The 15,697-nt window shown below is 23.0% G+C and overlaps 2 protein-coding genes and 1 non-coding gene across 3 annotated transcripts; 1 reads left to right on the top strand and 2 right to left on the bottom strand.

Moving 5' to 3' along the window:
- Positions 1–381: 381 nt before the first annotated feature.
- Positions 382–4,689, bottom strand: Bm4958 (Uncharacterized protein; the record flags this gene model as incomplete). The annotated part of the gene is made up of 11 exons (XM_043079733.1): positions 382–597; positions 988–1,169; positions 1,470–1,549; positions 1,833–1,967; positions 2,203–2,274; positions 2,647–2,841; positions 2,970–3,169; positions 3,412–3,538; positions 3,751–3,854; positions 4,084–4,277; positions 4,599–4,689. The coding sequence occupies 11 exons, from the start codon at positions 4,687–4,689 to the stop codon at positions 382–384; spliced, it is 1,596 nt and encodes a 531-aa protein (XP_042935667.1).
- A 3,922-nt stretch (positions 4,690–8,611) lies between these two features.
- On the bottom strand, positions 8,612–14,352 carry Bm1724 (Uncharacterized protein; the record flags this gene model as incomplete). Its single annotated transcript, XM_043079732.1, has 14 exons — positions 8,612–8,924; positions 9,483–9,577; positions 9,702–9,797; positions 9,907–10,096; positions 10,284–10,454; positions 10,828–10,908; positions 11,028–11,141; positions 11,411–11,580; positions 12,141–12,247; positions 12,531–12,680; positions 12,921–13,053; positions 13,353–13,470; positions 13,820–13,898; positions 14,259–14,352. The coding sequence occupies 14 exons, from the start codon at positions 14,350–14,352 to the stop codon at positions 8,612–8,614; spliced, it is 1,911 nt and encodes a 636-aa protein (XP_042935666.1).
- Positions 14,353–15,554: 1,202 nt separating this feature from the next.
- Positions 15,555–15,627, top strand: Bm14538. Its single transcript has one exon. It is a non-coding gene; the product is annotated as a tRNA-Lys (tRNA).
- The last annotated feature ends 70 nt before the right edge of the window (positions 15,628–15,697 follow it).

The raw sequence follows: 15,697 nt of genomic DNA, 5'->3' as shown, positions 1-15,697 counted from the left end.
AAATATTAAAATTAGTAATGAATTGTTTTAAGTATCATGTTGAAAATAATCATGGTTATTTTAAAATGTAAAGAGAAAATGGAATGGTAATGCTTTACGAATATGCATTATTTTTGATTTTATCATAGATAATTTCATTATCATTTTTGATTCTAATATACTTTTTGATGCAAACGCTCAAATTTTAATTCGTTTTTTTTTTTTTTTTTTTTTTTTTTCTTTCACTATATCGTATGCTAATATAATTGAATAAATTATATTAGTTCTTTCTACCATTCTTTTTTTATGTTTTTGTAATTATTTTATTAAAATATTTTTTAGTATACACTAATCATTTCCAATTGGATTTCATGAAATCAATTATTTCACTAATTAGTTTTGTCAATCAAATTGATTAATTGATGATGATGTTGCTGGTAGATTCGATTGTTCCTGGCATATTGGAGATTTCGATGAATGATATTTTGTTTGTGCCGTTTCATCCAATGAAGATGGTAATATGCATTCTTTTGTTTCCGGTAGAATACATGTTAAAATTCCGGTAATTATTGCTATTAGTCCAAAAAGAATAGTTGGTAATAATGCATGCATTGAACCCTGGAAGATTCATAAATGAAAAGAGATAGTAATAGTTAAGATATGATATGTTTGCAGGAAATTAAAGTATTTTAGTATAAAAATTTCAAAAATAATTTTTAAATAAATAATTTGTTAATACAAATGGGATATAACATAAGTATAATATTTAATGGGTCATACTGATAAACAATATGTGATAAAAGCTAAATAAAACTGTTAATGAATGATTCAGATTGAAAATTTCTTTTGTTTTTTTTTTTTTTTTTCTGCAGAAATGTATATTACAATTAAAAAAGAAAAAAAAAATGAGTGGAAATTATTAAGTACACTTAATTAAAAAAAAAACCTTAAAAATAACAAAATGATATTTAAAAGAGAGAGAGAGAGAGAAAAAAAAAGAATACAAACCAATAAGATAACATACGGTGCAATAACACCACCAAATCTTGCAATTACAGCACATAAACCTAAACAAACATTGCGCATTGTTGTAGGAAATATTTCACTTCCATAAACATAAATACACATAAATGATGATGAAATTCCAAATTTTGATATTAACCAACATAAAGCTGATAACCAAATAAAATCTGAAAAATGAAAAAAACATAGGATTTTATTTCATTTCATAACTTTCTTTTTAAATAGTCAAAACGTTTATAATGAAAGTGAAATAAAAAATTTTAAACTAAAACAATTTAATGCATTGATTCAATATTTATTAATTATAATAATTATTGATAAATAATGAACTTTTTCATTCATTTTATTGTTATAAATGATTGATTAACCAAAAATAATGAACGAATTGTTTCGTTTATTTATAAAATTGTTTGCAGCACAAAGAAAATTATTCATTAATAATTATAACAATTATGGAAATAACTCACTGTTAGGTAAAAATATAAGAATTATATGTGATATTCCAACAAGAAAATGCATACATGCTACAATTCGTTTACGTCCAAAACTATAAATCATAGTATATATTTTTCACAATCATTTTTTTTTAATTTAAATCAAATATTTATATATTTTTAATTTCAAATATTAACAAAGTCAAATTATGATATGACTAACAAATACCTCCGTCTCTTAAAAAAAAGAAAAATGATAGTTTGCATTATTTCTCTTTAAAAAGTGAATTTTATTTTGTTTTGCTAATATCCAATTAGTTTGCTGTACAGATTAATTACATTTACTGTACTATTAAAAGGTAAAAATGGAAGAAAAGAAGGAAAGCAAGAAATTACTTTTCAAGAGCATATGGTATAGTAATATATGCTGGTAATTCAGCTAAACCTGATAATACATAGTTCCAGTATTTATTTCCCGGCAAATGAATACTATAATTCGATAAGCCATAGTAGAGAAATGTATCACTAGTCCTAAAGATTTTATTATTTTCGAAAATTATTTTTGAAATATTTTTAACAGTATAAATTAACATTAAAATAAGACAATGTTTTATGCACTAAAAATTGAGAAAAATCCAAATAAGCATAACTTATGAATTTATTATTTATTACGACACTATTTATATTAATTATTACGATATTGAATGTTTCTTAAAATTTATAAATGTTCCAGTAGCATTTGAATGTTTAAAATGAAAATACTTACCACAGAAAAATTAGGATGAATGTATAAACACAAAAGATTTTATGCTCCATTAGCTGTTCTATTAGTGATGATCTAAAATTATTATTATTATCAAATTATTTGATCTGAAGTTATGATTATTATCATAATTAATAATTGTTGTGTTATTGATTTTCAAATAGCTTATAAATATCAAAGAGAACAAAAAAAAAAAAGGAAAGAAACATCTCTGAATCATCTTTTTTTTTATTGTTTTACTACTTTACTTCTTTTAATAGTTTTATCCACAAGCAAAAAATTGATTAAAAATATTTAATTCTAATTACATGAATAAATTCATTACATTTTTTACTTTTTTTTTTTAAAAAAAAGAATAATGGTAGAGAAATGTCTTTTTAATTTCTCGTCATTCAGTTACTCATAATTTGTTTCGTTTTTTGTCAATAGGCAAAACAATTATTGAACCTTAAATTCTCTGTCATTTCTGTTTTATGTTCATGCTCCTTCACATCCAAACACGTATTCTCTAGTAGTTCCACCATCATATCAACATTTCTTTTATGCAAAACTTTTCCATACTTTTCCGCATTCCGGATCCATTTTGCGGCTCTTTCCTTTCGTCCATTGACTATCAGGAAATGAAGACTTTCCGGAATAGTACTACAATTAATATTATTCAAAAATTTTTATTAAATACTAAATCATTTTCGCAACACCCTCAAGATATTTCAAAACAATCCAAATTCATATTTTTAAATCAAAGTTTAAGAGAAAAAAAAATTACTAACAAAAAATATATAGCGGCGAAAACTATAGAAGGTACCGAATATGCAGTCATTAACCATCGCCAATTAGCAATGAAATAAACAAGTGGTGCTACTGCACAGAAACCAACCACCCACATTACACCATAGATCAAAGTGACAAAACCACGTAATCCAATTGGCACGTTTTCATAGCTTAGTACCCAACTAACTAATAGTACACCCTGGAAAAAAAAAAGAAAAAACATAAAAGCTTTTGAATAGGTAGAGAAAGAAATAAATATTAATTTGATATTTACTTCAGTTTTCTGATATTTCCATTGTAATTTTGTTTTTCCTTTGGCCTATTACTTTTCAAGCATTATTTTACTCAACTAATTAATTACTCCAATCACACAATTTATCATTTTCATTCCAGTATTTTACATGCAAAAATTATAGGCCAAAATATTTTTAAAAAGCAAACCGGCGAGAAGAAACCTTGTATGAAACGTCCAATAATAAATGCAAGAATATTTTCAGCTAATGATATTAATGTACCAATAATTCCAAGCGATAATAGACTAGAAATTAAAGTTGGACGTCGTCCAATTCTAGGAAAAGAAAAATGATAATAAATTTTTAAACATATAAAACAGAAAAGAATGCCCTTTATGCAAATTTTCATTTTGTAATATACTATTATATAATTAAGATGAGATTAAAATTAAAATTTTCCAGTAATATTCTCATATTCAGTAATCTTCTAACTTCTACAATTAAGTTTTAAATTTAATTAACTTTTATAAATGAAAAAATAACCTACTTATCTGATAAATATGTAAGAGTACTAGCACCGATCATATTTCCTAGCATAAATGCTGAACTGGTCCATTCTATTAGGTAACGTTGATTACCGCGTAAATTAAACTATAAATTATCCACTATCATTTCTTCACAGAATAATATAATGACATTTGTGCAAATTGCTATTAGATTTCATTTTTGCATAACAATATTTGATTAAATATATAATGTAAAATAATTAATTAAACTGAATATATTAAATGATATCAAAAAAAAAAAGAAATTTTTGCAGTAACACAAATGATTATATGTCAGTAATGTGATTACTCTCTTATTCAATGCCAAATAATACCTCAGAAATTGGAGTTATTGTTCGAGAGTTTTCCATACAGATACTTATATTATCTGTATTCTTATCAGAATTAGTAATATTTTGAAGGCATTCATCATCAATAATAAATGTACCATGCATTACTGGTATTGCTACTATTGCCCAGTTAATTGATAATAAAGTTGTGATGAATAAAATATATCGCTGACAATTACCTGTAAATTATAATTGTAAAAAAAACAGAAGAGAATTTTTAAAATTTCTTTAAAGCTTTATAAATTAGATAAAAAAAAAAAATCATAAAATTTCCATTCCAAATATCATTTTCACTCGAAGAATAAAATTTTAATTTACCAACTTTTTAGTCATTTAAAGTATTTCATTACTTTCTACTTTTTTTTTTTTGTGTGTGCTTAATGAACACTAAATTTGCTGAAATGAACGAAAACGAATCAATAGTTTATCTGGCAAAATTTTAACTTTCATCCACTATTTTTCTGAGATATTCTAAGAAACAAATTAATTTTAAAATTTACCAAATTCGGCCAAAACTTGGTCAGCATTTTGAAGTGATCCAAATTGATTGATAGAAGAATTAACGTTTACTGATACCTTTTTATTTGACATCATAGACTGATTGAAAACATTGTGTTTTGCATTACAACCATACGAATAGACGTTTCACTAATGTTAGCAAATGAAAAATATACGTACTAATGGACTCTGATTACACTCGAATAAGTGAATTATAATATTTTTTAGAGATTGCAAATTATTATACATTCAGAAAAAGAAAAGCATAAATAAATAAATTTATTGATATTTTTGTTAAATGTTTAATATTCCATATAATAATCATTATGATTTCATTCCTAACCTTAAAATATTATGATTGTAGTGTGAAATTGCGAATTGTAAAATTGAAATTACTATCAAAAATAATTGGGCAATTAATACTGCTCAAAAAAGTCTGTTATTGTTATGTAATTCTATCCTAATTTATTTGATCTGAATGATTGCAATCAAAATAATGTTTTGACGGATTATTTATTTCCATCCATATAATATAAACATATATTTGAGTATGTTCAAAATACACCAACATATCGGGTACTTTCTTTTTCTTTTTTTTTATCGAAAACAATTTCAAATTTAAAAAATGGAAGAAAAATTCTTGCTGCCTTTTTTCATTTTAAAATTTAGAATTTATCAAGCTGGTTTTTAACTCAAAATTTGATTTAAATTATTTTTCGAAGTTTATGTAATTTGATCAAAACAAGAAAGAAAGAAAGAAAAAATAATACTACTGAAGAATAAAAATTTGTAAAAAGAAGTGACAATAAAAAAGAAAAAATTGAAAAATTTATAATCCACTAAACAGATAATAGTAATAATTTGCACTTTCAAATTGCTGTGAAATAAAATTAAACTAATAAATAAATATTACCACTCCTATAATTATAATACAACAATATCATTAATCAATTAACCAATTATGTTCTTCAGTATTTTCAATTTGAATTTGTTAGTGATAATTTCATATTCCCGCAATGCTTATTATTTTTTCAACGGAATAACATTTACATATCTCATATTGAAATCATACTGAATATTATTCCAAAATAGTGAAAAAAAAAAAGCAAATAATTTAGATTAAATAACTCATTTTAATGTGAGTTATAGATACAGAAATTATTACATTTATGTATTTAACCCAAATGTCAAATACAAAAGTTAATTAAGTGATAAAGTGCTGATGCATGACGATGTCACTTCTTTCATCTGCTGCCATTTTCAAATGGACATGTTAGCACGTGAAAAAAAATTATTTCATCATGTGAAACCAACAATTAATTAGATCAGAAATTGATATATCTAAACTGAAAGTGAATAAAACTTTTAGAGCAAGAATATTTCAAAATAAAATGATGATATTAATAATGATAATAATAATAAATTAATAATAGTGATAGTAATAGACCTAATAAATAATAATAATAATAAATAACTATAATAAAGATGTAAAACTTTTATATTACGACACCAATTTTTTTTTTTAATTCGAAATATCAATAGCTGGAAAATTTTCAAGCCATAAAGTTTGGCATAAAGTTTTTGCACAAGCTTTGCAAATAAATTTCATTAAATACTACTGTTTAAAAAACTCTAATTTCTTTCTTATTTTTCTTTTCATACTTTTTCATCAATTTCTTATTTCCTTATCAGTTTACTTGTTAGAAAATAGAATTAGATTAGATCCATTTATGCAGAATTTTTTTGGATATATTTAAAGTTTAAGAATAAAAATAACAATAACAAATACTACTACTAATAATAATAATTGCAACAATAACAACAATTACTAATACAACAACAACTGCTTACAACAACAATTACTAATACCATTGTCACTGTTATTGCTACTACTATTACTATTACTACTAGCATTAGCGTTCTACTGCAACAATAGCAATTACTATACACTGGCAATTGCTAGAGTAAAGAAAAGATGAAAGGAAATGAGAGGAAGCAATGTTTTGGAAGATTTTTCTTAAAATTTAAAAAAAAAAAAAAAGTATTTATTTGAAAAATGATCAATTAAAAGTTTTTTCGTTTTATTTTCTTTCTTTTTCATTCTTTCGAACTAAATTGATTTTTCATTAACCAAAATTTTCACTTCAGCTAAAAAAAATATCAATCAATGTCAAAAAATTTTTTTGACAAAAACTTTCTTATTTGTCAAAGAATTTTGTGCATTTTTGAAATTTGTCTTGTTTAGATTAATAAGAATTTCTTATTATTCACATAAACAATCGACTAAAAAAAGATGAAAAAAAAAAAAGTAAAAGGAAAGAATTATTATGTAAAACAGCAATTATTATCGTCTAATCATTATTATCATTATTATTGTGATTATCACTGCAATTATGATATGCTAGAGACTGATAAGATTTGAAAGAATTATTATGCAAGGTAGCAATTATTATCGTCTAATCATTATTATCATTATTATTGTGATTATCACTGCAATTATGATATGCTAGAGACTGATAAGATATCTTAGTAATTAAATAGTAATACTTTACAATGAACAGAGGAGAAAAATTCCATAATGTTGTTGATAATTTAACCAAAACTATGATTGCTAAAAAATTTTTAAAACGAATGTAAAAGGCTTCTTTCTCTCTTTCTCTCCCTCTTCTTCATTTTCGTTCTCTTCTTTGTCTCTTTCTTTCTCTCCCTTTCTCTCTCTCTCTCTCTCTCTCTCCCAATTGATTCTTCATTATTACAGCGTTAATTTGCATTGATTTTAAAATGGAATTAGGAAAGAAACATAATTTAGAGATGGATTACAATTATTTAGTAAAGTAAATTCTTAATATGTAAAAAATGGCATAAATTCATCAATTTTATTTATTATTGTTTTTTGATGGAAATTTTATTAATATGAATTTTATATATTAAATTTTATGATGGATTTTTAGGAAATTTTATTAATTTAAAGATAATTTTTTAAATTCATAATTTTGTTAATTTATCGATTTTTTCTCATAGAAATTTATTATTTATCATTTTTATTTAACAAGCACTTTGTTAACTACTAACATTTCCTTATTCACTAATTTATTCTAAAACTATAATTTTAATAATTTAATGATGATTTTTAAGTTGTTTAAGGCTTGATAATTTATTCTTCTTAATTTGGAAATAAATATTTATTCACACTTTACTAAATTCACATTTATTTTTAATTTGTTGATATTTGCAATTAACAATAACTTCCATAGTTTTTGTTATTTTGAAGATAATTTTAAAATGATTTTATTAGTTTGATGGTAATTCAAAGACAACTTTTTTGATGTTCAAAGTTAGAATAATGAAATAAAAGAAAAGAATGTAAGGCTAATTAGAAAAGTAAACTAAGCAATAAAATTTTAGTTTTTGCAAACGAAGACAAAAAAAATATCAATTGCAGTTTAATTATTGAATGTAGTTTTAGTATAAAACAAAATCTTAAGTACTAATTAAAAATTTTAACTACTTCAAAAATATCGTGTATAATATCTTGCAATGCTTATACTAAAAAAATCGAACTACAATAAAGTTTTTAATTAATTACAGATAAAAAAAAAAAAAAAAGCAATATAATGTTGCCTATGCAGTTATTTCCATCGTTCAATTCCTGCTTTTTGTATTATTTCATTGAAGTAAACAATAAGAAAAAGTTTTTATTCTAATCAGATAATTTAAAAAAGTGCAACTAATAATGAAGAAATAAATATTAGATTATAGCAGTTATCTTAACTATTACAAACAAATGATAATTTTGAAAAGAAAAATAATGATAAATTTCGATTAATACTAAAACTTCAGTTCGCTGAAGTTTATCAATTTCTCATCTTTAACAAAAGATATAAACTGTAAAAATAAATAAATCAAGCAAAATTAAAACACATACACAAAAAAAGCATAGAAATTAATTTGCTAATAATATTTTGAATTTAAATATACGAATGATATTAATTTCAACATGTTTCATCTATAAAATTTAATTTTGAGAAAGTAGAAATAATTGAAAAAATCGTTTCAAAATGTATGATCGTAATTTCTTCTTCAATAGCATATTAATATTAGCATATTGTTGTTGTTGTTGTTGTTTCGTTATGGTAAGTGTTGTTTTACCAACATTGTCAACAGTTCCGGGTAATTTATAGGACAGATACGATTTGAAATTTCTCGAATTTCTCGGGAATGGCAAATGGTTACACAATGTCATATTATGATGTCCTTTTCGCAAATTACACAACAAATTATAGCGACACTTTCTCTCACAAATAAAATTATCACGACGAATACTATTCCTATAATTGAAAATAAAAGATATAAATTGAAATTAAAGTTGAAATATAAATTTAAAACAAAAAACAAAAAAAAAATTTGAAATTTAACTACATTACGATCATTTTAATTGTGAAAATAAAAAAAAAAACAAACGAACATTGAAATCAATAAATTATTAAAAATAACAAATCGCAAATTGTGAAGAAATTATAATTAACAAATTAAGAAAGATAAATTAAGTGATTTTTTTTTTCTTTTTTTTTTTATTCGTGTAGTGTAATGAACATTGAAATTATTATAATATTAAATTTTATTTTGAAATAACCCATTAATTATAAATATACTTTAATAGGTCAAACAAATAAATTTGAAGTGAAATGATTTTTTCTCAAAAAATTTTTTTTCAAATGAATTTTTAAGAAATTATGTAAAGCTAAAACTAAAATTAAATAGATTTAAGACTAAAAAAAATTTTCTATCTTACATATAGTGACTATGTGAATCATTGGAAATAATTATTTATTAAACCAATAATATTATTGTAATAAAATTTATCTAATAAATGAAACCAGTCATACCTGACAAATCTACTGTAAATTGATTTTTCGTAAATAATTTTGTTGATTAAAAGATCCCAGCTTACTGGACTCAAATCATTTAAGCCATATTCTTCCTAGAAATTAATGTTTAAAAATAATCAATATTAAAAGATTAAAAATTTTCATATACTTTAATTTTTAATCAAGAAATTATGTGATCATAATTTAACAATAATTTTTCTCTCAGTAAATATTTACCTTTGCTGAATATAATAGTTCCCATACTGGTGAAGTAGTAGTATTCATTCCAATTTTTGTAAGATTTAAAAAATAAGTGTGAAAGTTGACTACACGCTGCAATAGAAAGAATTAAATGATAAAAATTAAAGATTAATAAAAAAAAAAACAAAAAATTTTAATTCAAATGGGTTTTTTTTTTTTTTTAATTTCTTTATTAACGAACATAATTTATGCCAGGTTCAATTTCATAAATTCGAAAAGCTGGATTAAGATGCTTGAATGTTGTCACACTCGGTGCTGCATAAAGAACGTTAATTGGTTTTGATGAATCATCATTCATATTTTCATAAAATACTGTAAAACTATCCACATGAATATGGCCAAAAAATTGCGCTTGAATCGTTTTTGAAAATCTAAAAATATACAAAAAAAAAAAATTGAATTGAAATAAAATTTTATTTCGAATTATAAAATGAATAAAATAAAATGCAGTAATTAAAAGTAATTTTTTTATTTAAAAGAAAAAAAATGAATGTATGCGATGACTAATTTACCAATCTTAAGTAAATAAATTAATAATTAGCCAGAAATAAACAAAACCTTGCTATAATCTTATAATAATTTCGTGCCCAACTTTCAAGACATTCATTATCACCAGGTGGTATATGTGATAAAATATGAACATATTGGCCATCATGTTCAGCTTGCTTAAGTTCCATAACTAACCAGCTTAAAGTACCATCCGGGTCTGTTTCATTGATACGTAACCAACTAAGATAATAAAATCATTTGGTTTATGATTACATTGAATATATTACAAACATATGAACTTTAAATATAAACAATGATTGTGTCATAAGAAGTACAATTAATTATTATCGTAATTTTACAATCTCATTACAACCATTTTTTGTATTTTCATCAAGATAATTAACATTATCACTTTATTATTATCACTATCATTGTTATTAATCATACCTAAAACCATTTTTTGTATTTTCATCAAGATAATTAGCATTATCACTTTATTATTATCACTATTATTGTTACTAATCATACCTAATATATTTGTGAGAATTGAATTATACTTACAAATTGGATGTTGAATTATGAATTATACTTACAAATTGGAAATTATACTTACAAATTGGATGTTTCGCAGTAACCACTATTCAATGATATAAGCCGTAATCCAGGATAAAGCTGTGCTGTGTAACAGCCGCGGCTAAAATTTGAAATAGAATTTAATTTTTTATTTCTTCCCTATTCTTTTTTAAACAAAATAAAATAAAATTTAAAATTTTTTATTAATATATTATAAATTTTTAAATTCAAAAAACTCACTATTTAACACTTTCAATTGATTTTAAATCAGGCAGCAACGGTTTTTGTAACAGCAATAATTCGTCATATAACCATTGTGGACGATACTTCTCCGGGATATAATGTGGTGCAAAACTGTGCATTTTATAATTTTACAATTTTTTAAATTAATAAAAATTTTAATTTTTTAATATTTTAGCATTGTTCTTTTCCTCATTTAGACACAAATATGATTTGCAGTTATTAATAATGAAGAAAATTTTGATAAAATACAATAGAAATATGAACTCAATTTAAAGACTTTTTTTTTTAGAGAAAAAATATTTCTATTACTTACACTTGCATTAGCCATTTTCATAGCTATTGAGATTTGATAATTATTTTTCAAAAAAAAAGAAAGAAACCTATTAACGGGAACACCTTCATGATTACCCAGTGTCCAATAGATCGGTGTATTCTCAAAATATTTATGTAAAACTGCTGAAAGATTTCGAATTGTTTTCAAGTGATCCTCTTTGGTATATGTCCAATCCATATGTGATTCATAATCACCACCCACCAATATATAATCAATCTACAATTTGCAAATAATTCAATCATATTGTTACGTAAAATTCTTAATAAACTGATAATAAAATGAAAATATCATCACTGATATGATAATATTACATGATATACTATGCATATCTATATGACAATGTGAGATATGATAATATCAATAATAGAAAGAAACTAATGTTGCAAAATGATCAGATTCATTTCTATTATGTATTATATTGTTGATAAAATATGAAAAATTAACATTATCATTAAATATTACAACATCAATTAAGCATTTAATATTTATGAATGCTATGTTTAATTATGTTTGATAAGGAAAAATATTAATTATTGAATATTTGTTAAATACATATTTAAGAAGAAAGAAGTGATATTCGATTAATTGATAAAATAATAAAGAATGAAATCTTTGTTTGTTTTTTTTTTTTTTTTGCAAATTTCAATAAGAGTTTGAGAATAAAAAAGAGAGAAAAAAAAAAGAATAGAAGTTAAATTATGATAAACTTCAACTAATCACAGTAAACTAATGAATAATTACCACTTGATTATAGTAAATAAATTCCAATTAACAACCTTTCCAAGTTTTTGAATATTTTGCAGCATATTTTCCACTGTCCGATACGGTATATCACATACAGCAGGAGTACCCCAGTAACCGGATTTCTGCATTATTGTTGATCCTGAAGTGATTTTTTTTTTTTTTTTTAACTGCAATAACGAATAATTTGTAATGACAAGAAAAAAAAAAAATTCTAGATTATAGCCCAGTTCTTTAAAAAAAAATTTTAACTGAAAATTTTGACTTCTTTTTTTTTGCTGCCATCCGAATAATGCACCATTGTTTTGCATTCTCGACGGAATGATTTGACTAATTAACTAATTAAATTTCCCTTCATCAAATGTCATTTTAAGTGTTTGAATTTAAACTTATTTATTTAGCTGCAGAATTAATGTAGAAATTACCATTTGATTCGGATTGCGCATGACAACAAAGTTCACTGCTACAATTAGCCTCTGAACCTGGAGCATATTCTGGATCAAGATGTAAATCGGTGATGTGTAAGACTCGTAAATTATTCTCTCTCATAGCCGGATAAGTCGGATATTTCGGATCTAAATTACTCAAAATAATTAAAAGTAAATATGACTTCTTATAAAATATTAGCAGTTAAAATGAAAGTGAAAATTTTTTGACAATAATTTAGATTTTTTGAAAAACTTTAAAAAGAACAAGCAATATACCGTATAGAAATAAGTTGTTTACTTTTAATTAAATGTGTATAAGCTATATATAAAATATCATTTATACATTTAATTTATTAACTTTCGAGTTTTTTTTTTTTTAATTTGAACCTGGCCATTTTGGTGGTAATGTAATATTCCATATTGATGTATCCATTCCTGAATTTGAACAATCATTCAGGAACATTGAGCATAATGCATCCGGTTGTAGAATTAACTTTTCGACAACATATAGAAGTTCCTCCTAAATTTTTTTTTAAAAAAGTTAAATTTTCTAATGATTTTTTGCAAATTTTTCCTTAATATTTTTAAAAATGTTTAATATATGTTAAAAAATTTACCTGTATAAAATTTACAGCATTATTTTTTAGTAATTAAAGTTAAAATATAAGCAAATCGGAAATAAAGATTACGTTTTCACATTAATTCCAAATTAATTGTAAAGATAACCAATGGCTATCATATATCAGTCTCATAAATATATATAATAGCTTACGAAGGGTAAATATTTTTAATGAGAATAATTTGAAGGGAAAGAAATACCCGAAATTGTTTAGCTAAACTATAGCATATTAATGATTCACGACGTGTAAAGTACTGACAAATAAATGCTGCAACATCAATTAATGAATCTCGAGTTCGATTCTGTTCATATATTGATCTATAAATTAATAGAATTAATTTGAGTAACGAAATTTTCAATTAAATCAATTAAATTTTTTTTTTTTTTCTATAATTTATATTTTATTATCCAATGTCTTAATGCTACATTTTTGTTTTAAAATTACTTTACCATACAAATCGATTAATGTTATATTTTTGAAAAATTATTTGCATTACATTTATTTTTTCTCAAATTCTTATCATTTATTTATTTAATCAGTCTTTTTCTTTTTCTTTTTTAATGCAAACAAAATTTTTAGTATTAAAAGTTAATCGTATATTATTCATCTGAAAAAAAAAAAAAACTTTTTTCGATAAGTGAAATTAATATTAAAAATATGAGATACCTGAAAAATATCACCGTCATTTTGCATGCCATACAAACTGCACTATCTGTATTTAATGTACTTCCATCATCTTTCATAACTTAAAAATATTCAACTAATTTATTTTTTTTTTGTTTTTTTTAAATGAATGTATCAATTAAAATTCATACAATATAACATTACAAAATTTCATATTTTATTTAATATTATTTAAATTATTGGTGCAGTTTCAAGCAACACTAGAATTAGAACTTTTATATATTATTTTAGAAATATATGAAAATTAAAAAGCTAATGAGAAAATTTTAATTTTTCAAAAGATTAGAATTTTGCATACACCGAAACATATGTAAAATTGAAATGTTAAATTTATTTTGTTCAAAAATTTGGTAACAACAGTTTTTTAATTGTAAACTTTTTTTTTTTTTTTTAAATTTCACATTATAAAAATAAAACTAACCGGAAATGTCATTTGCTAATAACGGATTGCCAGAATTGACAAGCAAAACAATAAGGATGACACAGAAAAGAATGAAACAATTAGCGGTTTGCATTATTAACATTTTTGAATAATTTAAAATTATCCACAAAAAACTGAAAATAAATATTGAACATTTATGTAACACTGAAAAAATTTAAACCAAAATTTAATTTATTTTAAATGCAAAATTTAAAGGAAGAAAAAAAAAAAAAGCATTAAAACGTTGCAAATATATTTGATACACTGTAGATACATTATCAAATATACAAAATATATTAACATTGCTGAACATATCATTGCTAAACAAACAGGTAGAAAAAATAAATTGCTATACTAAACAAATAATTAAAAATAAATTGTATTATATTTTTGTATAAATTACTTAAATGATTGAAATTATTAGATGAATGTTTACTTTTTGAATAATATTAAACTTTTATGATTAAACAATTAAATTCTTAGTTTTATCTTTTATTTTAAATGAATTAAAATGAATGCTAATAAAAAGATCAATTTATGTGATTTCTATGAGTAAAACACAAAATACAAAATAAAACAAAATGGAATTATCCGTTAAAAAAAAAAAAATAATTCATTGTATATAAATGTTTTTAGTTCCCTCCTTTCTCACATTGCTAATGCTAACAATATTACAGCAACAAATGTTTGAAGCATCGCTTAATCTTATCATTAATCGACTGACGACCAATCGATGGACAAAGAGATGAATTGAGATGGGATAGATAGATTAATGTAAACTTAATACTTAACAGTTGTTATTCATTCCATTCTTTTCATTTATCAATTCATCCCTATCTTTTGTTCAAACATATAATCTTACTTTAACAGTAATAATTTAAGAAAGTTAAAAAAACAAAAACAAACTAATTAAAATGATTCAATAAAATAAAGCATAAATTTAAATTTAATATCATCAACAAAAAAAAAAAAAAAAAAAGAAAAAAGACGTATAAATAATTAAAATATGAAATATAAGCATATATGATAAAATATTATATGCAACAAATATACTTTAAGGAAAATAATATGTGTGAAAATAAAAAATGAACGTGTGTTACGTGTAAAACGTGTAATATGTTTAAAAAAGTGTTAAAAAAAAAATCTTTCAAAAAAGATTTGATTTCATAGATTTTTTAATTAATAAATTCAATTATTTGAGTTAAATTTTTATTTAATTAAATTTATTTTATCATAAAATTGATGGACGCATTTAGCATACATTTTTAAATAAAAAAACATTTTGGAACAAACGGGGCCTTCTTAGCTCAGTTGGTAGAGCATCAGACTTTTAATCTGAGGGTCGTGGGTTCGAGTCCCACAGAGGGCGCGAGGAGTTTTTGTGACTTTTAGTAATAATAAATAGCTCATTTATAATTTAAGATTTCTACGACTAATGC

The sequence above is a fragment of the Brugia malayi genome, assembly GCF_000002995.4.
Source record: "Brugia malayi strain FR3 genome assembly, contig: Bm_v4_Chr3_scaffold_001, whole genome shotgun sequence".
Taxonomy (NCBI): Eukaryota; Metazoa; Nematoda; class Chromadorea; order Rhabditida; family Onchocercidae; genus Brugia; species Brugia malayi.
The sequence above is the reverse complement of the archived record's forward strand: the minus strand, read 5'-3'. Positions and strand labels throughout refer to the sequence as shown.